The sequence below is a fragment of the Theobroma cacao genome, chromosome 1, assembly GCF_000208745.1.
Source record: "Theobroma cacao cultivar B97-61/B2 chromosome 1, Criollo_cocoa_genome_V2, whole genome shotgun sequence".
In the NCBI taxonomy this organism is placed as follows: Eukaryota; Viridiplantae; Streptophyta; class Magnoliopsida; order Malvales; family Malvaceae; genus Theobroma; species Theobroma cacao.
This window is the reverse complement of record NC_030850.1, coordinates 3,227,931-3,253,644: the sequence shown is the minus strand read 5'-3', so window position 1 is coordinate 3,253,644 and position 25,714 is coordinate 3,227,931. Positions and strand designations below refer to the sequence as shown.

The 25,714-nt window shown below is 35.6% G+C and overlaps 5 protein-coding genes across 7 annotated transcripts; 1 reads left to right on the top strand and 4 right to left on the bottom strand.

Annotated features, from left to right (window-relative positions):
- On the bottom strand, positions 540-5,977 carry LOC18611232 (aspartic proteinase-like protein 2). Its single transcript, XM_007047373.2, has 12 exons — positions 5,542-5,977; positions 5,343-5,463; positions 4,428-4,855; positions 4,163-4,319; positions 3,743-3,825; positions 3,526-3,622; positions 3,260-3,332; positions 2,809-3,018; positions 2,406-2,530; positions 2,112-2,213; positions 1,941-2,038; positions 540-960 (listed from the first exon to the last, which is right to left on the bottom strand). Exons 1-12 carry the CDS (start codon positions 5,811-5,813, stop codon positions 783-785), a joined length of 1,944 nt encoding a protein of 647 aa, XP_007047435.2. The 5' UTR covers positions 5,814-5,977; the 3' UTR covers positions 540-782.
- Positions 6,172-9,465, bottom strand: LOC18611231 (FRIGIDA-like protein 3). The gene is made up of 4 exons (XM_007047372.2): positions 9,286-9,465; positions 7,387-8,460; positions 6,992-7,167; positions 6,172-6,906 (listed from the first exon to the last, which is right to left on the bottom strand). Exons 2-4 carry the CDS (start codon positions 8,423-8,425, stop codon positions 6,439-6,441), a joined length of 1,683 nt encoding a protein of 560 aa, XP_007047434.1. The 5' UTR covers positions 8,426-8,460; positions 9,286-9,465; the 3' UTR covers positions 6,172-6,438.
- Positions 10,183-13,973, bottom strand: LOC18611230 (metal transporter Nramp3). Its single transcript, XM_007047371.2, has 4 exons — positions 13,321-13,973; positions 12,746-12,882; positions 11,950-12,602; positions 10,183-10,844 (listed from the first exon to the last, which is right to left on the bottom strand). Exons 1-4 carry the CDS (start codon positions 13,842-13,844, stop codon positions 10,626-10,628), a joined length of 1,533 nt encoding a protein of 510 aa, XP_007047433.1. The 5' UTR covers positions 13,845-13,973; the 3' UTR covers positions 10,183-10,625.
- Positions 18,514-20,578, bottom strand: LOC18611229 (E3 ubiquitin-protein ligase SPL1). Its single transcript, XM_007047370.2, has 5 exons — positions 20,152-20,578; positions 19,550-19,674; positions 19,363-19,432; positions 18,940-19,231; positions 18,514-18,852 (listed from the first exon to the last, which is right to left on the bottom strand). Exons 2-5 carry the CDS (start codon positions 19,625-19,627, stop codon positions 18,774-18,776), a joined length of 519 nt encoding a protein of 172 aa, XP_007047432.2. The 5' UTR covers positions 19,628-19,674; positions 20,152-20,578; the 3' UTR covers positions 18,514-18,773.
- LOC18611228 (putative disease resistance protein RGA3) lies at positions 22,563-25,504 on the top strand. Of its 3 annotated transcripts, none has more exons than XM_007047369.2 (3): positions 22,563-22,937; positions 23,364-23,439; positions 23,830-25,504. In XM_007047369.2, exon 3 carries the CDS (start codon positions 23,856-23,858, stop codon positions 24,639-24,641), a length of 786 nt encoding a protein of 261 aa, XP_007047431.2. In that variant the 5' UTR covers positions 22,563-22,937; positions 23,364-23,439; positions 23,830-23,855; the 3' UTR covers positions 24,642-25,504. The 3 variants fall into 3 exon arrangements, with proteins under 3 accessions (XP_007047431.2, XP_017969952.1, XP_017969962.1); XM_018114463.1 differs by having other exon boundaries at positions 22,564-22,937; positions 23,852-25,504; XM_018114473.1 differs by lacking the exon at positions 23,364-23,439 and having other exon boundaries at positions 22,564-22,937; positions 23,852-25,504.

Sequence of the window (25,714 nt, the reverse complement as noted above, 5' to 3'; positions counted from 1 at the left end):
CAATTTTTAATTGCATTTAATTTTAAATTTTTGAGACAAATAAAAATTGAAACTTTCCATAGAAGCAGAAGAAGGAAAATTGAAAGATGATTGAAAAAAGTGTTGGTCGTAACTGATGCACAAGTTGGATCCGTCAGTTTTGACCCGCAAGGTCTTACACTTCATTCACCACAACTTTGAGGAGTTGAGTCGCTGTGTTTTACCAAAACTACGTGTCAGAACAAAATCAATCTGAGCTTCGTCAAAGAAATTTCCTCTTTGAAATTTCCATATGTCTATTACGTTTTCGTAATTAACTGCAGTCAAATTCTACCAAATGACGGCAGCTTTTCGGATCCTGAAACGCTTACCTGGATTGGAAAAGAACACAAGAACCGAAGGGGGTTTCTTGGGGTGAGAGTTCATCGATTACCAACCTTATTATTTTTCCTTTTGGATCAATGTCAAAGTCTCGTTTTTCCACGGCCAAACCCAAAAGATAAACTAAAGAAATATTTATTTGGCCGGTTACTCTCTAAAAGTATATTCAACAGCAATAGTTGTGTGAAATCAAACCCTTTATTGACGAGCTTTTCTGATTGACTTTGCATGTTATAATATTCACATACAACTTGACTTGGGGAATTCTTTTCTGTACTTCTATCTTGATATGATAAACAGAAAAGGACGATCCCTGTCATCGAGCAAAACTCTTAGACCAGTAAACTGTAATGGTGCAGAACCCATGGCCACCGTCTATGGACAATGCTTCTTTCAGCATAATAATCGAGCATAAATAGCTTTTAAGACTCTAGTGGCTGGAGTTCTTGCTCTGGAACTGCTCCATCAACAGGTTTATACAACTTGAGTGCTTGTTGCCTGCGTCTCCAGATAATCCATACTCCAGAAGCTGATAATCCAACAATTATTGTGATGATAATAGCCAAAAGAACCACCAAATAGTGCTGCTGCCACCATGTTCTGTATCATTTCCGATGAACAAATCATGTTAAATCTTATATCATCACTTGTCATATAATACTAACATAGTTCTGAATATAAATTCACCAAGAGATACGTATAGATTACACTAAAATGTTTTTTTTTTTTTTTGAGAGGGGAAAGAGAAAAGAAGAGAGGGGAGGGAGGAGGGGGGTTGTTCTTATTAAGGTCTAAATGAAATTCATAACATAAAGGCAAATAATAAATTATGGAATTTTTCAACATTTGAGACAACCCTGGCCCCTGCAGGTCCCAACTAAGTTTCACCTATTATAAATAGAGTTGAAGAGGTCAACTAGCAGCTCAAAATAGATGTTGCATCATGAATTAGTAGGTTACATGCTCTTATTTAGTTTTTGTTTATATCATGCACATGTAAACCGTAACAAATTGTTTCTATATATAAATAATTTCTAAGTTCAACAATGTTGACCATTAGACTTTGCAGGATTTGGTTAAGAATAGGCCACATTGATGAGTACCGATTTTGTTTCAAATAAATAAAACTTTTCATTTGTCAATGATATGAATTCATTATTCATAATCAGAGACTAGGAACCCAAGAGAAAAAACCAATTTAGGATGCAGATATCTCAGATAATGTAAGATAGAACAGATCCATGCTATTAGCACCAATGAACTATGTAGAAGAAATCCATGCTATTTAGAATTATGATACAAGTTTTCACACATGCACTGACATGGACATGGTAAAGAGGCCATATGGAGAGGGAATTCTGCATATTAAAATTTAAGAGCAAGCCCATGTAGTTTCAGATCCATATGTAAATAGACAGAGTCTTTCAAGATTATTCTCATCAAATGTCAGCAGGAAGGTATCTTTTAAAATGGCATACCCCCCAGGCTCCAAACCCATGCAAGCGAGAGAGAGAGAGAGAGAGAGAGAAAGCGGCCAAAACTAAAAGTAATAACCAGGCCTCTAGAAAATGGAAACGTACTGTTGCACAGAAGGCTCAACTTTCCATTGCACCAACTGATAATTTCCAAAAGTATCAGGAAGCCTCACACGATGTTCAGCAAGCTGAGAAATTATACTCTGGAAGCAGAAAGTCATGAAACAGCTCTAATCATGTATTAAAAGTATTGCAATGCCCCAAAAGAAGACTTACAATTGCAGCAACATTAGAAATGTAGGTAGCTGATCCTGAAGGGACTATGGCCCATGTGACAAGAGAACTGTTTCCTTCAGATGTAAAATCCAATAAATGCACCTGAAATCATCCAAACATTTTCGTAAGCCCATAAAGTAAAGATTACTACCAAAACTAACCATAGACAGAAAAATCAACTGCTTGGTAAGATAGTTTAAAATTCCTTTCGCAATTAACATGCAATTTCACATTAATAGTTCATAAATTACTGGCATCAAATGCTCCTGTATTCGAAGACAGTAGATGGTTAACCTGTGAAGCATTGACATCTAACTCCTTGGCAATAAACTCAGCGAGTTCATTGATGTGAGGCTTTAGATAGGAGTAGTCAATGCTCAATGACATATCCAATGTAATTTCACCGATTTGAATTTCCCCTGTTCATCAATAAGGAAATGTCATCTGAAAGAATTCCAACTGAAATACATGATATATCCTGATTTTACACCAGAAGGGGTAATTGAACAGTAACATGACCTTGTTTCTTGAAGATGGAATATAGCAGAACATTATTACTTAGAAAGCATAATTAACAAAGAAATGAACACTCATGCTTTTCAATAAAATAAATGGCAGAACAGAGTTTTAATCCTGCAATGGATGCAAATAGAATGAGAACCATGTAAGGTCCTTGGATAACTGTGGTTTACTGTACCTGGAATAGCATAATGTGATGATCCATCAGGGGCTGAAGTAGGTGGTGATTCCACAGTTGAATTATCCTTCCCACTTGAAGACGAAGGAGATGGGGATGGTGCACCATTTATGCGAAGCCTTTCCCATAGCTCAGAACAATTAGTCTTCCAGAAACCAATCTTCAAATGCTCACGGTCATATGTAACAAGAGTATTACGCACAATGATTCCTATTATAGACAACTAGTTACAACAAGAATGACAATAACAAGAGGACAGTCCCACAATTTTCATGGTAACAAATTAAAGCTTTGGAATTGAACTGGGAGATATTTTGGCAAACTTTACTACAAAAGATGGTTCCAATTGCATCAAATTCCAATAACTAAGACCAAGCAACAAAAAGGACGCTCATTAAAGCTTAACACGGAATGACATTATGAAACACAAGTTCTCTGAAGCTTAACATACCTCCCAGAAGGGTAGTAGGATCCTTTTCATTTGGGAAGATCCCAAGGCAATATCCACCGCGCACCTTTGAATGCTTTATGAATATAATATGTAAGATAAGCAGAAAACCCCTAGTCACATATTGAACATCAAGGACAGAGCAACATACTCAATTGAATTCAAACACAATTTTTCCTAAATTGACTTCAAGCATAACCTTAAGAAGGTTCCCTTGAGAAATGAAGTTGTTCAATCAGCATAAAGCAATTACAGTTTCAAAAGCTTACCCGAAACAAGTAATTCTCAGGTGCTAACAATAACTTTTGCTGATTGTCAAATACCATTTCAACTGTTGGAAATATTTTTGAGAGTTCAGAGACATCACTGAAGCAGAAAAACAAATTTTAATTGTTAATAGAACAGCAAAGATAACTAATCCGTTTTTACAATATATAATTAAAAACAGTTCCAGTTTTCTGTTCTGTTACATGATATAAGTAATACCTGCTAGCACCAGAAAAGCATATATCATTGTAATTTGGATCAGGACCACGGATCTGCTTTAAGCTAGTAAGTTCCTTAATAATCTGCAACATAAAGATGCAAATAAAAGATATAAGGGGAAAGGAACAAATACAATAAATGCCAAGTTTTAAATTTTGAGTGTTAACAGGTCAACCTGTTAAACACGCAGTCATCTCATGCCCTTACAACTAAACATAAACTTCCAATTGAATATGTACAATTGTTAGAATGAAACTCCAATGATCCCACACATTAATGCCATTAAGGAGTCAGAGCAAAGTTTCCAAGTCATTTAACCTCAATTATAACTCAGCTGTGGGACCCCCAGTCAGAACACGGTAATATGCCTCACTAAATTTTACTAACAACTCTAGTTCATTTAAGGGAGCAGGATCTTACAGCATTCTTAAATGCCACAAATGCTGCTTCTGGTAGATAAGCATATGTTGTACCACTATCCAGAACAGTTCCATACTTTACATCAAAGACATTTGGGTTCAAAGGTAGCTGCTTCCCCGCAACATGTATCGCTTTCAAATCTATGTTGTAATATGGACTGTTGCCATCCCGAAACTAGAGTAAATGTGTCAGATGTATCGAATGTACTTGTTAGGAAGTTGATGAGGCATTCTATCTCTGAGATAAAATGTTTACAAAAACATACCTGCGCTCAGGATCCGAATAACTAAAGACCATGTCTGGTGGGGAAGAAATACCACCAAGAACCATAGCACCCCCACCAATATCCATCCCACCATAACATAATGAGAACGAATCACTAATCACACCTTTTTCAACAAGCTGGTCAACAACGCTGAGATCACCACGGCCCAATCCCATAATGCCATCAGCATGTTGACTGTACAGGTCACCAGTTTCCTCATTTTCACAACCAAAAACAGCACGCTGGGGCACAAGTTCACTTTGATTCCCAAACGATATGATATCTTCACCAAGGACACCACTACTGCTACTCATTTCAGCATACTGTCTCTCATAAGTACATTGCACCCTGTCAGTATCACAACTGCAATCCAAATTGCACTTTACAGGTTGATAGGTACTCGACAAATCCGGCTGAAACTTTGGGTCCTGATTAAAAAAAAGCATCAGCAAACTATTGGCTTAACCACCTATCTAAATTTTCACAATCAACACAATGAAAACCTTGATAATTGTTAAGGCCCCGTTGCTACCAACATTGTGCATCCTAAAATGTTTCAATAAAGCAAATAGTATAAAGGAAAAGTCGTATACTATCAAAAAAAGAAAGATGTAAAATTTAACATTTAAATCTTTCAAAATATTGTTTGCATTACATCTTAACTACATTTTTACTCTTTGCTTCTGAAAGCAGAAGCAACGACCAAATAAAGCCTAAAGGAATGTCTTTAAAGAATAGAGTAACGCTAAAGAAACTCAAAAGGAATTTTTCTAGTGAGATCTGCTTTAACATGCCTGGAATAAACTAAGAGTCCAAAAAATAAATAAACAGAATTTAAAAAAAAAATCAGAAAAAAGAATCATTAATGAAAATTCGAATCAGAAGTGGCAAAGATGAATGAAATTTAACAATCACCTGGTGTCTACCACATTGTTCACAAGTAGCGCAAGGAACGTAAGTAACAGTGCTTCCCGTATCCACTATAAGAGCAAATCTCTGCGGCGGTGTCCCGATCCATAGCCGCGTAGTGTAATACCTTCGAATTCCAATACTCAAAAAATCTCAGTTAAAAGAAAAAGGAAAAAAATTATTTAAAGAAATAATAATAGTGTACCCGTTGAGGAGGAGATCGTCGTAGAGTCTCATGCGAGCGTTGGGATGGGAAGAGTGAGAATCGGATCTCAGGAGGTGACGACGAGAGTGCGAGAAGGTTCTAGAAGAATTCTTGGGAAAAGGAAAGAGAGGAAGGATCATGGCGGGAGGGGCGCCGTGGTGAGGTGGAGGGAGGAGGAGTGGCGTTGACGTGGAGGGATTTGATCGGGAGAGAAGAAAGAGGAGGAAGAAGGTGACGCTTGCGACGGTAATGTAAACGAGTGCCCGTGCCATGACAGCGTAGGGCGGCTCGGGCTGACGCGTAGGAATTGAAGGAGAGTGAACAAACCGGAAGCCCGAGACAGAGAAGAGGGAATGTTGGCAGGTACCAGAAATGAGCTTTGAACCTAACTGATGCAACAAAATGCACCGGGCGTTGGTTGGATAGAGCAGTTTTTTCACCAACAAACGAAAACGTCCACGAAATTAGTAAAATAAATAATAACGTTTGATATAATATATCCCAGAGAGACGATGTCGTTTTAGCTTTTTCTTTTTTCTCATTTATGCAGGCAAACGATTGTTACTGGTTATATATTTTTATTTTATTAAAAATTGAAAACAAGCGAAATAAGCTTTGGGAAATGAGCAGTTGAATGAATGAACGCAATTTCTTGCATGCTAATGAGAATCAACAGGGAAAGAGGAAAGTAAAGTACAATGTCCTACATTAGCATGCCTAGTAAGTTGTTGGTCGATGGAAAATTACATAGCAAGCTCAATCTATAACACTACATGGTTTTGAAGGCATTTGATAATAGAAGCCTCAAAAAAAGGGGGCTACATTAGTACCAAAGAGGGGCAAAGAATCTGATCAACTAATCTTTTGCATCTACTATGTAAACTTCTCTATCAAGAACTACATATATGGCTGTCCACTACCACCATAGCTTCCATAGTTAGATGTAGCTGCATTGAATGAGGGAGCTGGACCTCTGTCGTCTTGAGAATAGTAGTATAATCTTTGATCATTGGCTTGTGGAGGATAAGTAGGTTGGTTTGGGACTTGATAATTGTAGGGGTTAGGACCAGCATGAGGATATCTTTCGGGCATTCCTGCATACGCAGACCGATTGTTGTAAACAGGTGGAGCCTGCCTACCAGGAGGTCCACGAAATCCTCGAAATCCACCATTGGGTCTTGCCTTCTTTGGCTGCAGATGTTTACCAGAATCTCCTACTCTCTTCCTATTATCTGATTTTGATTTTTCCAGTTGAGCAAACCTTTTCTGGAGTGGGTCAAGTGGGTAGTCAGCTTCTAGCCCACACTCTTGAACACATCTTATTACAGCTCTCAAGGCCGCAAGTTCTTGTGCATTTACATCACCCTGTATACAAAGAGCAAATCACAAACTGATATGTTCAGTATAGAGAACTCAGCATGGGATGGTCATTCTGTATAAGCACGCATACCTGTGCACCAGCAGCAGCACCAGAGTTCCCACCCTTCCCTTGGGAATTTCTCCTCAAATCTTTCAAGTATGTCTTCAAGAGGGGCACAGGAGGAAAACTTTCAGAAAGCTGGAAGGCATGAATAAGTCGTACAGCATCTATTTGTCTCCCACTGTTAATCAATAACTCAACAACACCTGCAACACTAAGACATGGTTTAGCAAATTGACACCATACAGTAGTATAGCCATCAGCATCACAAAGATACATCACAGTAACTCCAATATGTAATATATTTTTCAAATAGTCTAAAATACCATTACCCCTAACAGGAATTCAACTCAAGACACATCTTATGGAAACAATGGTCCAGTCTCCAAACCACCATCAGGTCAGTTAATTAAAAGAACACCAACCTGGCATTTTCTGTGTTAACCCAACGGAATGGCAGAGCTCAGGTGCCTGCCGGCGGTGAGCAACTACAACAACAAGCTTGCAGAGTTCTTCTTCATCAAACTCCGAAGCAATCCTAAAAGTAGCAAGGAGCTGCAAAAATGCCTCTGCTTCCAATGAATTGCCATTGGCAGCGTCAGTGCCTGCACTAGACAACTTAGGTTTCCACTCATCAGCAATTGCCTTGGCTTGCTGCTTGGTTTCAGGGTTCAGAAGGTGATCAGCACCAGGGTCAATTCTGGCCAAAAAGGTAGCCATGGCTTCTATTAAGACAACACAGGATTTGCGCATGCCCTGAAGGGCAGCATCCCTCTTATCCACTGTTTGGGTTGTTTCGTCAGGAGGGTAAAACCCCTCCAGTGAATCCAGCACCAAACGGGCTGGTTCACTTGCACTTTCCAGTGCAACAGGAAGTTCCTGACGAATGGCATACAGATTTTTCTGATTCTCCATTACAAAATTCAGAAGTCCTTTTGCATCCATTTGCTCGCAAAATTGCGTCAGCTCTGGACGTGGCTTACCATCAGCAGCCACATTTTCAGTATTTTCACCTGTTTTATGAGGAAAATCCTCATCAGGAGAGTTTCTATCACCAACAGAGCTGCTTACCTTGGTGTATTTGTTGTCCCCAGCATCAAGAGGTTCCATAGATGTTGGATGGAAATTTGCACGTGCCTCTGCAATGGCAGCACTAGCAGCATCTTTCAGCTTCTGCACTCGATCCAAAAAGTCTTGTTCCTTGGCAGCAACAGCTGCCTCTCTCTCAGCAATCAACACATGAGTTTCAGCTTCCTTCTCCTCATATTCCTTCTCCTTAGATTCTAGCTCTTCAGCTTTCCTCTTTAGTGTCATCTCCAAATCACGAAAATGCAGTTCAATCTCTGTCCACTGAACCTTCTCAGAAGCATCCTTGCAAGCTTCCAGTTCAAGAACTGCCTTGCAAAGCTGTTCTATCATAGAAGAAGCAGTATCATTTTCTACATGTTGCCCAGTACTAGCCATATTTGTGCGAATTCACTGGTGGTTCAAGGACAACGCTACAAGATGCAATTGAAAATTCTTAATTAAAAAAAGACATAAACAAAAACAAATTAGCAACATAAACCAAAGAAGGTTTCCATGGAAGACCACAATCAAATACACAACAAAGCTAGGGGTAAATAGATTCAAAATAGAAGCAAACCGTACAAAACATACTGTACAAGGCTTTCAAGATAAGGCTAGTGATACAAACCCCTAACACTAAAAAACCATTTAATCGTTTGCCAGCTTATCTAGAAAGTAGCACATCCATCTGAATATTTATATCCAACAGCTTGATTGCCTAAAAATGGAGGAATGTCATAGGCATTCCTTTAGCTGTTTTAGCAATCAAGCAGCAGAAACTCCCCAAATTCATGTTCTTACTTCTTCGCAACAGGGCTGGAAAATAGCTATTCCAGTCTCTTAAGAAACCTAATGTCCTAAGAGCAAATAACAAAATCTCAAATTATAGCAGACTAGGTGCCGAAAATATTCGAAATACCATCAAAAAACAAGTTAAAAAACAAAATACAGAAATGAACCAATAAACTCGTGAAACTATGATATATTTATTGATTATTTGTGGCGGCAAATTCTCCTATCTACACATGCTTCCATTTTTCATCGTATGCCAAACTAAATTCCCTGCCTTCTCAATACCACTTAAAGCCTCGAGATTTTTTTTTTTTCAAAATATTGCGAATTTTTTCTCTTTTGCATTCTTCGATAAACGCATATTCTAAGCCCAACTATCTACACTGTGAAAACCAAAACACCAAAAATCGAACAAAATAAATAAATGAAATTAAACAGAAAGAACGATATATTAGACAACGTACCTCGGCGGTCGGTAAAAAGATAGAACACAAAAACCAGGAAGTTGAGGAGGGTATGGTGCGGAGTAAGGGAAATGAATACAAACCCCTTGCTCTTCGCTTGCTAATAAGGATACATGGGAAGGGGAGTTAGAGCAGATTTCTTTTGTTTTTTTTTTTTTTTCCTTTCCTTGTTTCTTCTCTTTTATTGCAACGTGTCTCTAGCTCACTGAACTTTCTTTTTCCAGTTTTTGGGTTTCCGGTCTGTTGGTTTCGTAATAATGGGCTCAACTTGAACAGCCCAAGTTTCCCAGCTCCGTTCCCATAATTTTCATTTTTCATTTTTTCCTTTATTTATTGTTTATATTAGTAATATTTACTTCATCCATTGCTAAATTCTTTAAAAGTGCTATTGATTTCATCAGTAAGAAGGTTGTTTAAATTTTGTTAATCAGTGTGTTTAAGAATTCAGTCTACAATTTTTTGTTTTTTATTCATCGTGAAAAACTTAGAAAAAATTATAGGAATAGTATTTTTCTGATTAGTTCTGAAAATTTAGATGGAAGTCATGGTACAAACAGCAACAGGGTTTACTTAACCTTTTTGCTTTATAGTTTGCGTTACAATTACTTTTCAGTTTGCTCAATTCAATCATAATTAGTCTTCTTTTATTTGACATGATTAAGCCAATCTTAAGATAGTAAACCTTGTCAGTAATTACTGATCAAAGCCTATAGGGAATGCCATGAATTGATGAAGGCATGTCATGCATTCAGAAGAAGAGCAATAATTTTGATGCGAGGGCTAACCCATGCAGTCATTCAGAACTAAAATTTTACTTATATCCTTGCCACAAGTTATTGGTAAAAATCGGCAGGCATGAAAGGTAAAGGAAGAAAAGGACGTGTAAAGTTCCAAGACTAAATGATTGCCCAAAATGGCAAATGCAACAGTTAATCAATTTAAATACTCGTTTGTCCAAGCTGTTTCTCATATAGCTAGCTTGAACAAAATATGAGTTACATTATGGAACATTACATAGTTTGGCTCCTTCAAATGTTTCAAAAGAATAGTCTCACTTTCTCCAATCCTCTGTATGCGGCAGGATTGATACATGTATTCTTTAAGGATATTCTGGAACCTACTACCGTGTTGTTTAAAACGATACTCCAGACATGGTATGTTTGCTAAAATGAACTTTGTACATAAAGTTAAAGTCCCTATAAGTATGCATATGCCAAAACGATATGCATTAACTAGAGGAATTCATCTGTAAAAGAACAGTTTGATGGTCCCTAAATGAATTGGCAGTAGGTATTTCATGCTTCTGATCCTCTTGCCTTGACATTGGTGTTGAAGATTGATCATTCAATTCCCTGTGTCTGTTTAGATTGTACCAAACAGCGCCAAGCAGGTAAAGTAAAACCCCGGGAAACAAGGTAAACTATAAACGCAAGATATGCGCCTGTAAATGCAAACACTACACTTGCAAACATTACACCAGTGACTTCAGAGGAGAAGAAGTCTACTAAAAGATATCCATTGATCACTATCACCAGCACAGCGACAAGCCATGCAACTGTCTGCAAAAGAGAGAGAAGAAAATTTTAAAAGAGGGAAGATGTATTTGCATATACAGAAACAGCAGCCTTAAGCAATTTTTTTTTTTCCTTTTAATAGGAAGAGATAATAAGTGGAATTAATCAGATTCCACTAAACTGTAAACCAAAATAGTATAAAATTACAAGATGGAAGCCAAAAGTTAAGCATCATTTTCATTCTGAAAACAAATGAGGCAGATTAGTGATCTGATAGGATCTAGATGCACAAAAGGCAAGTAAACATGCAATAATAAAAAAATTCAGAATCTCTAGACCACAGAAGTTAAAATGGACACTAATCCACGAAGCTTGAATGTTGATATCACAATCATTTCTGAATTTCCTTTCCTATGTTTCCCTACTTCCTCAAGGAAGGCAGACGAGACAAAGAACCAAAACTCTACCAAATCTTAGACATGAACTCATGGGAAGCTTGAAAATAAGGAAAATGTTGGTAAATGATGCAGGCATGAAGATCTTGATCACCAAATCTGGGGAACTTATATTAGTAGTTTGCATAATGAAACAGTACAGCCACCAGGTTCGTGACTAAGTACACCATGGGGAACAAGTTTAGATATATCTATAAAATCAAGGGGCCCAATATAACAGTTTACATGAGTGGAATGTACTGAATCTAGAACTCTCAAGATGCAATTTCTTTTAGACGAAGAGTTGTACTGGCTCCCCTGCTAAAATGAGGGTGGGAAGATTTAATCACTATGGTGCTGCCATACCATTATCAATGCACTGATTTCACGTTTTATCAATTACAGCAATGAGCTGTTCATAAATAAGAGCTGATCATGATCTGTAGATCAGCAAAACAAAAAGGCACTGATCAAAGTTTACCCATAGAATAGTATAACTCATGCCACAAAAAATGCAAGTCCACAGTAATATTAGTTATTGCAGAACATGTACAATCGCATTCAAAAATCAAGCTATTTCACGGCAAAAATAGAATGTCATAGGGGAAGAGAACTTTAGGCACCGGCCAGTGAAGTGCTCTAGAACTATGGATGGCAAGACAAGTTAATAACTTAATACATAAGCAAGGCGCAAAACAAGGAAAGTAACAGCATACCTTGAGCACAGGGCCAATTTTGAAGGTACCCATGATTTGCTCCTTGGATACCAGACAAAGAAGTGGGATAAGGGCAAAAGGGATCTGAATTGACTGAAGCACATTGAGCCATTCATTTAAGACATCTAGTGCTGCTTCAGAAGTATCAAAAATAAGAGCAACTAGAATAGTAGGAATAATTGCAAAACTCCTAGTGATTAATGCTCTTAGCCATTTTTTCAACCTCAGGTTCAAGAAACCTCCCATAATGAACTGCCCAGCGTAAGTGCCAGTGATTGTGCTACTTTGTCCAGCTGCTAACAATCCAATAGCCCAGATGTACAAAATGGGGAATACTCCACCTCCATATTTTTCTTGAAGATACTGCCCAGCATTCACAAGGCCAATACTATCGGCTACTTCTGTCCCATAAAATGCTTGGGCAAAGACAGTTGTAACAAACAGATTGATTATAAATGAAATTATTAGAGCAGCAGTGGACTCTATTGAGTAGTAATTAAGAGCTTCCTGCACCCGGCCTTTCTTGCTGTGATCAATGTCTCGTGATTGCACAAGAGCAGAGTGCAAGAATACATTGTGAGGCATGATAATGCAGCCCACAACTCCCACAGCCTGCTGTATGGTTCTGGAGCTGAGTTTTGGAATCAAAATACCTGCAAATATGAAACCATCGGATCATCAGTCAACTGCAAGACAGTATGAAAATTATTAAAATACAGAGACGAGAAATTCTTCTAAAAAAATAAGGAAAAGAAAGGCAACCAAAAAATCACTACAATGGAGGGGGAGTTATCACCAAGAAGAAGTTCGGAGCCACTGGGTTTTGTTTCACCAAACATCCAAGCAAATGACACTGCCATAGTTGCAATGAGGACTGCAAAAAATGCTTCCAGCTTCCTCACTCCATAGTTTTCAAGAAACAAGAAGATAAAACTGTAACAAGGTAAAGAAATGAAGAATCTGGTGAACATAATGCAATAAGTTTTCATGATACTCTGGCGAGCAACTTCGAAAATGTAAGAAAATAAATCAAGTTAACTAGCAATTGACAAAACCATAACAATAAAAAAGCCTCGTTTCACAATTTTGCTCAGATTAATTGAGTTGTTTCCATTACCCATAAAAACTAGAAATTAGATCCAGGCTACCAAACGAAGTTTTTTTAAAAAATTTAAAAACCAAAATAACTCATATGTATCCGAGTCAAATAATCATGCTATAGCCTACAGCTTGACTAATGATTCATTGGTTGCTTGACGCAACCTACCACCATTTTCAATAAACCAAAAACCTGGAAAATATAGAGATCATATAACTTTCATGATCAGAAAATCCCAAAATTATACTAAAATCAAACAAAAAAATACTAACCAATCACAAGCTGTAATAACAACACCGGCCCACAAAGGCAAAACACCATTACTCAAAATCTTAATAGCAATAGCACTTCCAATAACTTCTTGTATATCAGCTCCAATCAAAGCCAACTCTGCCATCACCCACAAAACCATCCTAGCCCAAGTCGGATACTCTTCTCTACACAGCTCAGCCAAGTGTCTCCCCGTCGCCACGCCAAGCCTCGCAGACAACAGCTGAACCAACAACCCCATAGCCGTAGCCCACATCAGAAGCCACAGCAAAGAGTAACCGGCTATAGCTCCAGCTTGAAGATCCCCTTCCAAGTTCCCGGGATCCAGGAACGCTATTGACATTAAAAAACCCGGTCCAGTGAAGAGCCACAGCTTTTTCCAGGAAAAAGGTGGGACACCCAGTGAGCCTTCCTCGTCCGGCTCGTTGATTCCGATGATGTGGATTTTTTCACCGGACTCATACGCTACATCCTGGTCCGAGTCCTGGTCGGAAAGTAACGGAACCTGGTTCTCTTCCGGCGGCATATTAGATTGTGGTAGAGTCGACGGAGGATTGCTTTTGCTTTTGGTTTTAGCAAGGAAGGAAGAAAGCCTGGCTTGAAGAAAAGAAAACTACCAGTCCTTCCCACGCTAGTGCTCTGGCTTTTTCTTTCGTGGCTTGCCATTTCCATCCTTTTTTATAGTATTAATTAATTTTTGGGATTTTTTAGAATCTGCCACGTGGATGATGTGATGGCATGTGTGGATCATTTTTTTCAAATTAAGCGACTATGTGCTTTGTGCATTTATTCTTTCAGCGACAAAAGATAAAGAATTAATGTCATTTTTGTAATTTTAGTTTTCTGTTACAATCGATGAGTAAAAAAATAGGACTTCTTTGTAGGTTAAAGACCCAAAAATGTCCTACTTGTTCTTTGCCTTTAATATGAGCAAGTTGTGCTTGTGCTCTAATTTTTTTGAGTAAACAAATTACAATATGAAAAAAATAAAAATATATATATATATATTTTTGAGAGAAAAGAAATTTGAATTCATATTTTTCAAATAAAAAATTTTAAATTAATTAATAAATAAATAAAATATTCAAGTACAAAATAAAAAAATATTAAATTCATTTCTAATACTAATTTTTATCTCAAATTATATCTATTTTATGTTCACCAATCTCATAAAAACATTTAAGCATTAGGTTTATAATTATGTCAAACATGAATCTTACGTGCAAATAAGTACTGATATTGATGAGAATAATAATAGAGTTAGAATTTCATATTTGAAAAGATAAAAAAATAATATTTAAAAAACAATTATACTAAAAATTCAATGTTGATAGCAATAAAATTATAAACTTTACAAAATATATAAAATTTTAAAACTTGGAGAAGATAACAAAATTGTTTATTTAGACTTTTGTTCCAACGAGATGCCAAGAAGTACTGTTCATTTGATGAGTCTAACTCTTTTGTCAAAACTTTCCACTGTTACTAAAAATAGTAAAATTGAACATTCAGGACAAAACATAATTATTGTCAATTTCATTTCATCCTATGTCAGCAAATAAAGTCAAATCTAATAATATTATTATTAATTTATATATATTGCATTTGATGTTTTTAGATTTTAAATTTTGAAGGTTATTATATATTTTATCAATCTATATTTAATATACAATAAATTTGATTAAAAATTAAATATAATAACTAAATAGACATATAACAACAATTTTAATCATAGTGAAGTTTAAAATCTGCATCATTCTTTATATAAAATACTACTAATTTCTATTAATATTTTTTATCAAAATAAATTGAGAAGTGATCAACCCAATTTCGTTTTACTGCCAATTACATCCCTATGGCTATGGACACCACTGAGATTATCCGGTTTTCCAATCTTATCTAATGCGAGAAAAAAAAAATCGATGTTGCAAAACGACGTGGCATTAATTATATGGGAATGGCGGCTTTGAAAAGCCGACGGGTATCAAGAGGAAATCGCGACGAAGGACGAGTCAGTAGCGATAACGGGCCAGCGTACGTTTCGGCCGTGGATGGCTTGTGGTAGCACGAGTTTTTGTGTTGCCACTGAGCAACTTATTTTAATTCCAAATTTGAACACTCTCTGGTTCAGCTTTTCTTATTAAGGCATGAAAAAAAGGAAACCGCAATGCTTCGACGTGAATGACACGCTCTTTCTTTGCGTTGGCCTTTTTTCTATCATTTACACCAAAATTGTAAATTTCGACACGTATATTTACTTACAAATACACATGTATAAATTATTCTATTGTAATTATTTTTATTATAATTTTATAGAAAAAAGCTCCAAATAAATCTTATGGATAAAACTCGTTTCATAAATGTCTTCGTATATGTAAATAATGATAGATGATAAAAAGAAATTATATGAGAGAGGATATTTGTCTCTTCTTCATTAATTTCGTGAATTTTTCAAGGATCCACATGCCTTGTCGTTTGAGATGAATTGAAAGGTAAAGACCGCTGCCTCGAGTCTCAAGCCATCAAATGTGGAATTTAATCAATAATTAAAAGAAAGATTGGATATCACGCCTTTGGAAAAAGTGTTGCGGAGTTCAGCATTTAGAACCCCAAGGAGCATAGATTCCCAGGGCCTCATTTTAAAAATTCGTGATCCAACGTTGCTGAAAGATCAAAAACATTGACTGATTGGCTTCAGCTCAGATTGATCAAGAGTCTTTGGGAGGTTTTTGGATTTTCCATGAAAATGTCGACATTATGAGAAGTCCTGAAAGATTCCAACAAAAATGGGACCTTGTAGCGTGCTTCAGCAAATTTGCACTGCAGCGAGTAATTGCCTACTGTGCTGCAATAGATTAATATGTCATATTGGAAATTTACTGAAATCACATGCCCAAATTCTTTATTATAATTCAATCTATCACAAGCATGATAAACGTTGCTTTGTCCGGCTTGGTAGTTGGTGTTTGCCTCTTTGGCAGCCATGACATGTCACCCACGTCTCTCCACCAAACACAGTCTAAGAGGAAGAAAAAATAAACAAAGATATGACGAAATTTTGTTTGTTTGGTATTGCAGTGTAATTGTATTAACTTTAAATAGTAAAGATAACGGATAAAGGTTTGAGATTCAAATCATAACGCCTTTCTTTTACATTTAAAAAAAAAAGAATATGCCTCGTCCTCAGTTTCTAATTTTCAGCAAACAAAAGTGAGTTACAGTCGGTCTTTTTTCTTTTTTTACTTATAACAATATATTTTCATTATTGATTTCACCTTCTAACATTTAATTACACAGACATTACGAAAAATTAAAAAAAAAACATCAAGTTTACTAACAATATAAATTTTAAAGAAATAATATACTTACAGACATGTGATTGTTATCCCCAAGGAAGTACCTAACATGGACTCATCATTCGGTCTCTAAGTTTTTTGTGTCAAATATTACTTCTTTAATCACATGTTTTGTATGGACTTTCTTTTAATCATATTTATTCAAATTTTATTTAAATATTTTATTAAATTAAACTTTAATAAACATATTTCATTCAAAAATTTTAATAGATATTTTTTCAAATTTTAATAAATGATCATTTGAAAATAAAATACAGTCAAATTTGGGAAAAAAAAATTAGGTTAGGTTCAATTGCATCGAGAGTGGATTCATACAAATTTATTTTGGTTTATTTAATTTGCTTATTGATTTATTGATTTCTTTTTTAATATAATAATCATATCATATATATTGAGTAAATATAAATTTTAAATGTACATATAATCTTCTAAAAAAAAAATCATACCAAAAAATTTTTTACGGAGCAAAAGGAAGTACCTCCACTGAGAAAGTTACGGGCATCGTTTTGTACCTTTGTTAAATTGTTGCCATTGGGTCAGTGTAAGAGAAAAACAATAATGCGTAGCGTCACAAAAGTATGTAGTAATAGGAAAGAGAAGAGGGTGGGCTTATCGGCTAACGATGGCAATAAGTGGGACCATCCTTGGTGCTTGTCCCTATCGTTCCCCATCGAGGCGCACTGTCTTTGTTTTCACTGGCTTTTTAGTTTCAATGATAACACGTATCTTTAGTAGAAGGCACGAGTTCGGATATGTCACTTGTTTTAGGATTTAGTACAAAGAAAAAAAATGTTTAAATAAATGTTTAAATTATTCAAAAATATTAAATAATTTTTTTATTACAGTTAATTAAATTTTATTTTTTATTTTAAATTAAAAAAATTATTATAATTAATAATTGATTAATTATTATTAATAAAAATATCATTTATTATTTTATATTCATATAGTACTAACATGACATTTAATATGAAAGATAAATAATATTATCATATCAAATTAATATGTTATATCATTATTAATTATAATATGCTAATATGTCATATTATTATAAATTATGATATTTTAACATATTATATCAGCCTTACATGATATAAAATAATAAATGATATTTGAACCAAGTCAATCATTATTAATAAGAAATTATTTGATTTAAAATAAAAATATAAGAACTTATTTGACTTAAAATAAAAATATAAAAATATAATTTAATGTAATCAAAATATAAATTTTTTTAAAAAATAATTTAAATTTTTTTTGTATATTATACAAAAAAGGCTAAAATCGTTTTCAATCAATGCAAGCATGGACCTTGCAGTATCTTTTGTGCGATACCATTTCCATTGGCAATAATTAATGGCCCATTCCGTGTTATTTATTGCTACTAATGAGTGTTTTAATGGTAAGTTCCATTGTTTGCTAAAATTCAGAGCAGTATATTCTGTAATAACTCGCACTACAAATATTCTCGTGGCATTAACTTTATCCTGCTTTCGTCGAAAGCAAAGCTATAAAAGGCGATGGTTCTCAAATCTGATGAGAAATAGGCATTGGATCCTCATGTTTTAATTGAGTTACTTGCAGACTCAATTTTGAACTATCTAACCCATATGGATTTAATCAATCTATATGATAAAATATTTGAATATTTGACTCAATATTTAATATATGATTTTTTTGTTTAAAGAGCAAAATTTAAATTTTTCTTCTGAATTAAATAAAAAATCCATAGTCTATAACTAGTCACTCCATTTGTAGTATTTTTGGGCCTCAAGATCTCCGTTAGCTGGACCTATCCGGGTGGAATGAGTAGTGGGATATTTAATGAGGTTTCTGCAGTTGGGCTCACAATCTTTTTCTTTATATAAAAAGAGGTTGAATGGACCTTCGACTGTGAAGAAGAGCAATGGGGTGAGGGATGACTCATCAAACAAAAAACTGTAGTTTGTTTAAACTTGCTCCAAGCAAGGATCTTTACTTTGCAATCCCATTTCACCCTGAATCTGAACACTTTTAACATTGAAAAAGCAAGACTCCTTCTCGCAGAAAATAAATTCTCTGACAGGGAAAAATTGAGAAAAAGAGAAGAATTGATGGTGCTATGGAGCAAAAAGTTTTCTGACTTTGCCAATGACTCTTCTGCACACTGGGCATACCTTATTGTCCCCATCATATATCCTGCAAAACAATATATCCCATACTTAGATTTATAAAGCCATTTACTAATCAAAAAGGAAAAAAAATGTTAATTGTTTTGACAGGTACCTTTGAGCACAGTCATAGCAGGTAGCACAGTGGCCACAAGGAACAAAGAAACAATTCCTTTGCTCATCATAGCAAATTACACAAATCCTTCCATCATATAAATCCTCACCGCTACTGCAACTTCCTGTCTCTACATCTTCTTCACAGGTTCCATATGTTAATGGCATCGCCTTTTCCGAGTATAATGGGTTAGTCTCCGATTCAGTTGCTGTTCTCGCATCCTGTCCAGCACTCTCATCACTGAAGTCCGTCACAAACTTCAAAATCAGCAAAATTACTAACACCATCACCGCTGCAGGAAGTAAGCATCCAATGAATTTGTGCAAGTGGAGAAAAAATTGGGTTATATACAATTCCAGGTACTAATCATAAAACTTATATGAGAAAAGAAGAGATTTTCTTTCTTTGTTTCTTGTAACTCACCTAAAACTGCAACATAAGCCGCCAGACGTGCAAAAAAATTAAGGGCGTAACACCATTCAACCAGATCATTCTGTATCATCAAATCAAAGTAACATTGGCGATTACGATAAAAAGAGGAATGTAAATTTTCATTGTTTTGTTAGTTGAAGATAACTCAGTGGCAGGAAACTGGAGACCATGGCCTCACCTCACTCGATAAAGTCATGGACTGAGAGTTGTCAAGGTGGAGTTTCAGTGGATTCATTCCATTTAATATCGAGCACATGTTTATGGATTAGGCTGCTATCTGGCTGCCCTTTTTCTTACTAATATCTGCAGAATGACAATTAGAACTTAGAAGCTTAATAATGACAGATAAAAGTGTTTAATGTAAGCTTAGGACTAGGACGTCGAGGTGTAGTTCCCAGTTTTTGAAAGGGAAAAGACTTATGGGTCATCATAGAAAGGTAAAAAACAGTGCTTTAAAGTATTGAAGATCTATATTTCAAAGTAGAGGTTTACATTCATTATGATTCTTTGAACCTTTAAACAAAACCACAGGAAATATCTAAAGTTACTCATGTCATTTTCATAGAATTCGAAATGTCTCTTGAACAGGAAAAATGTGCACGCTTCATTGCGCAATGAATCTGATGGAAGAAAAAAACCAAGTACTCAAAATGGTGCGAGTGCATAGATGTTTTCAATGTGCAAAAACATTGGCTCATATATAGATATATATAATGTCCTAGCTACAACCTGGATTACAATGAAGAATTGAAATTTAAGGAGAAAATGCTCCTACATTACCTCAAAACACCTTGAAACAGAGCTCAGCTCCAGCTTCTTCGAGATTGATCCAGAACTGGTGCATCCCAAAATACTCTTACAGTTTTACCAGATGATGACAAATGATGCAGCAAAGCATGACGACTCGATTTGAGGGAACACAATTTTAATGCAAAACGGTGAGGAAACTGGAAGAAATAGTACAAATCACCAGCTGCATTTGCTGTTAAAACAGGAGCTGAACTGAAGCCTCAGGTTCACCCTATCTCTTCGAACGCGTAGAAAACTGGAAAGCTGGCGTTTGCATTGCCATCATGGAAGATTAATGGAGACAATGCCCGTAGCATAATGATAGACAGCAAAATTCAAATGAAGGAAGAATGGTAGTTGTTCAAATCCTACTTGGGGCACAACTAACACCTCTGAGAGCTTAGTAGGTAACTGTGATGCCAAGTCTTTGTGATTTTGAATGGTAGGTTATGACTTGCAACCAATTAAATATGTGAGGTCAGACAGCCATAAGCCAACAAAAAGACAAAAAGGTTAGATATTACAGAATTTAAATTCAAGTGTTCCAGATCAATTGGAAATAATTGAATAGTATAAGCTGGGGATATCGGGGTCATAGGCATTTTTTTAAAAATAATTTTTTCCCCTTGAAAAAATGAATTTGGCTGGGGTCTTTTGGCAGATGGGTTGACCGTCTGTATTGAGCTTCATCAATGATTTGGTTGAATAGAATTTAAGAGCTTTTTTTATTTTAACTTACTAGTAATATTCAAAATGTTCAAGGCTTATCCAAACATATCAATATTTTTTTAAGGTTGATGTTATATTTTGGGGAAAAACTTGATACATACTCCAAACAAATACTAGTACTTTGTACAAAAATTTTCTCGATTGAGTCAAACTATATAATTGCTACTACTATTTTTAATGTAATCAAGGACCTATAAATATCTTTCTGCCTTAACAATTATAGAAGCAATGGAATGTGAAAGTTTTCAACTGTTTTTTGGGTCTAATCTTACATAAATGTTAAGATGACAGATGATGATAAGATTAGGTATGAAGTAAGACGAATAATTTTTTTTTTTTATATGTGAGACGAATACCTAATTCAATAACAAGAGATCAAGATAGAATACACAAAGGTCAACTTTCATAATTGCGACTTGATTAAGACAAGGTCTTCCGGCCTTCTATTTGCAATTTTAGTTCAAATGAAGTCACCCTAACCAAGCTGCTTGCTTGCGGAACATTCCTTCTCTGGGCCCATTTTGCTCCCTCCAGAGTCCAAGGTGGATATTATCCAGTAAGACTTTACTCAATATACATTTTATATGTACTTGCAAAATCTGTTTTTATTGTTGAAAAGAGGCGGCTCTGGGATTAGTTTGGCCCATAAGGAAGGCCCTGGTCCCTTAATGGTTAGCATTGGACCAGTATAGACGATCTATCGGTTGAAGCCCACCCATTCTTCATCATCTGATGGATGGTGGTACGACTTGGAGTAAGAAAGCAAAGCTTGCGAATTACCAGTGTTAGAAGTTAAAAATGAAAAATCCCAGGGCTTACGTCCCAACTCTCCAGCTTCCCACCAAAACTTGGAGGGTTGCATTTAAATCCTGACTTGCCTTCCAAGTTTTTCACTTTAGACAAAGAATGGAGCAACACTAAAAGGGAGCCAACCAAGGCTCTAAGCATGTAATAATGCAGCAATATTTTTGGCAGAGGTACAGTTGGAAAAGCGCTCACTTTTAGACAAACTTGCCAATAGGCTAAAAGCAAACGGATCCTCAACATTGTGGGCGCCCCCTAGATTGCACAATACTGCCCTAATTTTCCCCCATACAATGACACTGCCATCTAGTTATTACCAACGCCAAAGATATGAGAAACAACCTTGGTTTTGTCATCTATTATGTAATGATACCTCATTTTTCTAATGACTTACGCCGGAAATAAATAAATTTGTGTCACTCCCATCATGCTTGTATTGTGGTAACCTTATGTCATGTGGTCCTTTAGCCCCCAAAATGATAAATGGGTTCATGGTCTCAAAATCAGGTTAATTATATATATCCAATTTCAATTTTTAGTCTGATAACCCTATGATATTAAAGAACAGATTAGAAAAACGAGAAAATGGTCCAAAAATTAGAGTAACGATGGACTAGACTTAGAATAAAGAAGGCGCTGTATGTTCATCCCTAGTGCTCACGATTCAGTGTCCCACGGGTAGGAAAAGCAAGAAAAGCACTGTTTGGATGCTGACAATTTTCAAAGTGTGGACCCACTATCACGTGTTGTCGGGGAAGAAGAGAAAGAGTTGGAGAAAGGGCGATTCATTTTCAAAAGCGTCCTATACACTGACAACCTCCAAAGTCCCATCCTCTTTTTATAGCATTTCCTGGAAACACAAGCAGGGTCCTTAACAGAACATACGAGACAAAATCATCCCAGTGTATTAATTTTCTATACCCATCCACTCTTATTGCTTCATCCTTATATAGTTCCCATTGAAGCATCTTCTTCTATCATCTGCATTATCCCAAGAGTTTGTTTGATTTCTGCATTGCTCTTCTTTTTACTCAACAAGAACTACTCTTCCATTTTATTTTCCTTCATTTTCCCACTTTTCTTTTAACTCCAAGAACAAAAGCATCTCTCTTGTTTAACTCTGAAAAAAAAGAAACAGTTGGTCTCTTAAATTACTTTTGTTTGATCCTTGTTAGTTACTTTTTGTCTCCTTAATTTTGGTTTCCGATCTCCAGAGTTGGTAAAGTAATTCCATTTCATTTGAGGTAAGCTTCAATTAAACATACTATATTCTCCATATTTAATTTTTTTATATACTCAATTTCTCTTCTCATTTATGAATTTGACTTCTTATTTTTTTAAGTTGGCAAATAAAATTAATTAATTTCTACTTTACTTCTTAATCCTATGAATATTTAGTAATATACTAAGTGTAGCATTTTAGTATGAAATAGTTTTAATATTATGACTTTAAAATATGTAAAAACATATCAATAAACCTATGCTGAAATTTCATTCTATATTTTTTAATGTTTTAAAAATTTCACAATTTTTTCCATTTTTTACTGATAATTATGGATATTTTGAGAAAGTATTTTATGAAATGCTAATGCTATGCTTTTACTTTAATATGAAAATACATTTTTAATTAATATACACATGATTCGTGACAAGAATTTCTACATATGCAGCATGTCAATTTCCAAGTTGGTCGATCAACAATCCATTCTCGATCCACATTTTCATAAAGTACTTTGCAGACAATTGGTAATTGCTTTTGTCTCTGCAAAACTTTTTATTCACGGAAATTAGAACTAGGCAGATTTTTTTTATGAAAATTTTAAGTAATTTATTGAAATATTTTAAAAGCTTGATTGCTACTCCAACCTAGATGATGTGGCCATGGCAGTCACCTAATAATCGGTTCTTCCTTGAATTGATGGATTTAATTATTTATCTCCCCTAATAGCTGAATTTTACAACATGATTAATGACCTTACCTTTAATCAAACTATATAATATGTTTTCATAATTTAAGCTTTTGAAGTTTTAGATATTATAATATTACTTGTTAAATACAGTAGTTATTGTTAAATAAATTTCACTGTCTTTCATTATCGTGTTACCTTGCTTGCATTTCCCTGTTATCTGATTTAGATTCATTTCAACCAAATGGTAGATCCATGGCGGAAGCAATTCCATACAGAATAATCAGTAACATCTTGTCCAAGTTGGCGTGGCTTGTTGGGGAAGAGCTTGGCTTGGCTTCCTGGTGGGACGAGGAGCTGCAGAAGCTTTGGGAGACTCTCGCCACAATAGACTGCGTCCTTCTTGATGCTGAGCAGATGCAGGAGAGCAACCGTGCCTTTAAGAACCGCATAAGCCGGCTGGTAGATGTTGTCTATGATGCAGACGACTTACCGGATGAAGTCGACTATGAAATCCAAGACCAGAAGGTACATGCTCGGGGAAAAGTATCCGAGGTTCATGTTTGGGAACATGTACGCAATTTCTTTTCACCCTCGAACCCTCTATTCATTGGTCTTAACATGGGACATAGAATTAAGGAGATTAGAGGGTGGCTGGACACAGTTGCAGCAGATATGTCTAAGTTTTACTTGAGGGAGAGAGTTGGAGAACTGGATAAGAAAGCTAAGGATACTGGCCGGGAGACTTCCTCAAAGGTGAGATCGGAATTAATAATAGGGAGAGAGAAAGATAAAGAGCTTATTATAGAATCATTGTTGAAGAAGCAAAATGATCAGCACGGTGACATCATCCCCATTGTTGCCATTGTTGGGTTTGGAGGTTTGGGAAAGACCTCGCTGGCCCAGTTGGTGTATGGCGATGCAAAAGTAAAAAGCTGTTTCGATCAACAGATATGGGTATGTGTTCCTGAAGACTTTAATAGATGTATGATTTTTAAGGAAATCTTGGAAGTCTTTGGACAACTTGGTCAAAATGGATAACCTGAATCTAGATCAAGTCCTAACAGAACTAGAAGAAAAATTAAGAGGGAAGAGATATTTATTGGTGTTGGATGATGTGTGGAATGAAAACAATTTAAAGTGGGAAGATTTTTCAAAGTATCTAGTCTGTTTTGGTGCTCCTGGAAGCAAAATTCTTGTGACAGCTCGTAGTAAGATAGTTGCATCTGCTATGGGGGTACAATATCTTTACCATTTAGAAGGTCTCAATGAGGATCAATCTTGGACTTTGTTTAAGCAGGTGGCATTTAAAGGACAAGGCCAAATCGATACAGACCTTAGAGTAATTGGAGAAGATGTTGCAAGAAGATGCAAAGGAGTTCCTCGTGCTCTCAAATATTTGGGAGGTTTGATGAGACTAAAGCCTAATAAAAATTATTGGTCGTCTGTCCAAGAAAATAGAATCTGGAAGTCACTCGAAAAAGATGGTAATACTTCCCTGGTGTTAAGATTGAGTTATGATCACTTACCAAGCCATCCAAAACAATGTTTTTGAACGTTTTGTTCGTCTTTTCCAGAAGACTTCAAGATATCTACAGATAACTTGATCCAATCATGGCGAGCACAAAGTTACATTCAATTAGAGGAAAATGAGAATATACAAGACATTGGTGATGAATACTTTAATGATTTGTCATTAAGATCATTTTTTCAAAAGGAGGAGAAAGATATGTATGGAAATATCATTTGTTGTAAAATGCATGATGTTATCCGTGATCTTATGAAAGATGAAAAAGAAAGACTTTCAAAGGAGTTCGACATGTGTCATTGGAAAAAAATTGAAAAGGAGTTGTTTTGACTTTGTTGGAAACAAAAGAAATAAGGATTATGTTTTTTCGGACTCATATTTTTTAAGATTTATTTATTCAAAATGTAATTTTTTCGAGCATCAATTGTTTACGAATGTTGAATTTGAGTTAGATGAGCATTATTATTTTGTCAGATTCAAAACTAGAAATAAACTGAGAAGTCTCTTTGTTGTTAATGTTGCTCTGCCAAAATTAGAATTAATCAAAATTGAAGGTGATTCTCAACAAGAGCAACTATTTAGGGAT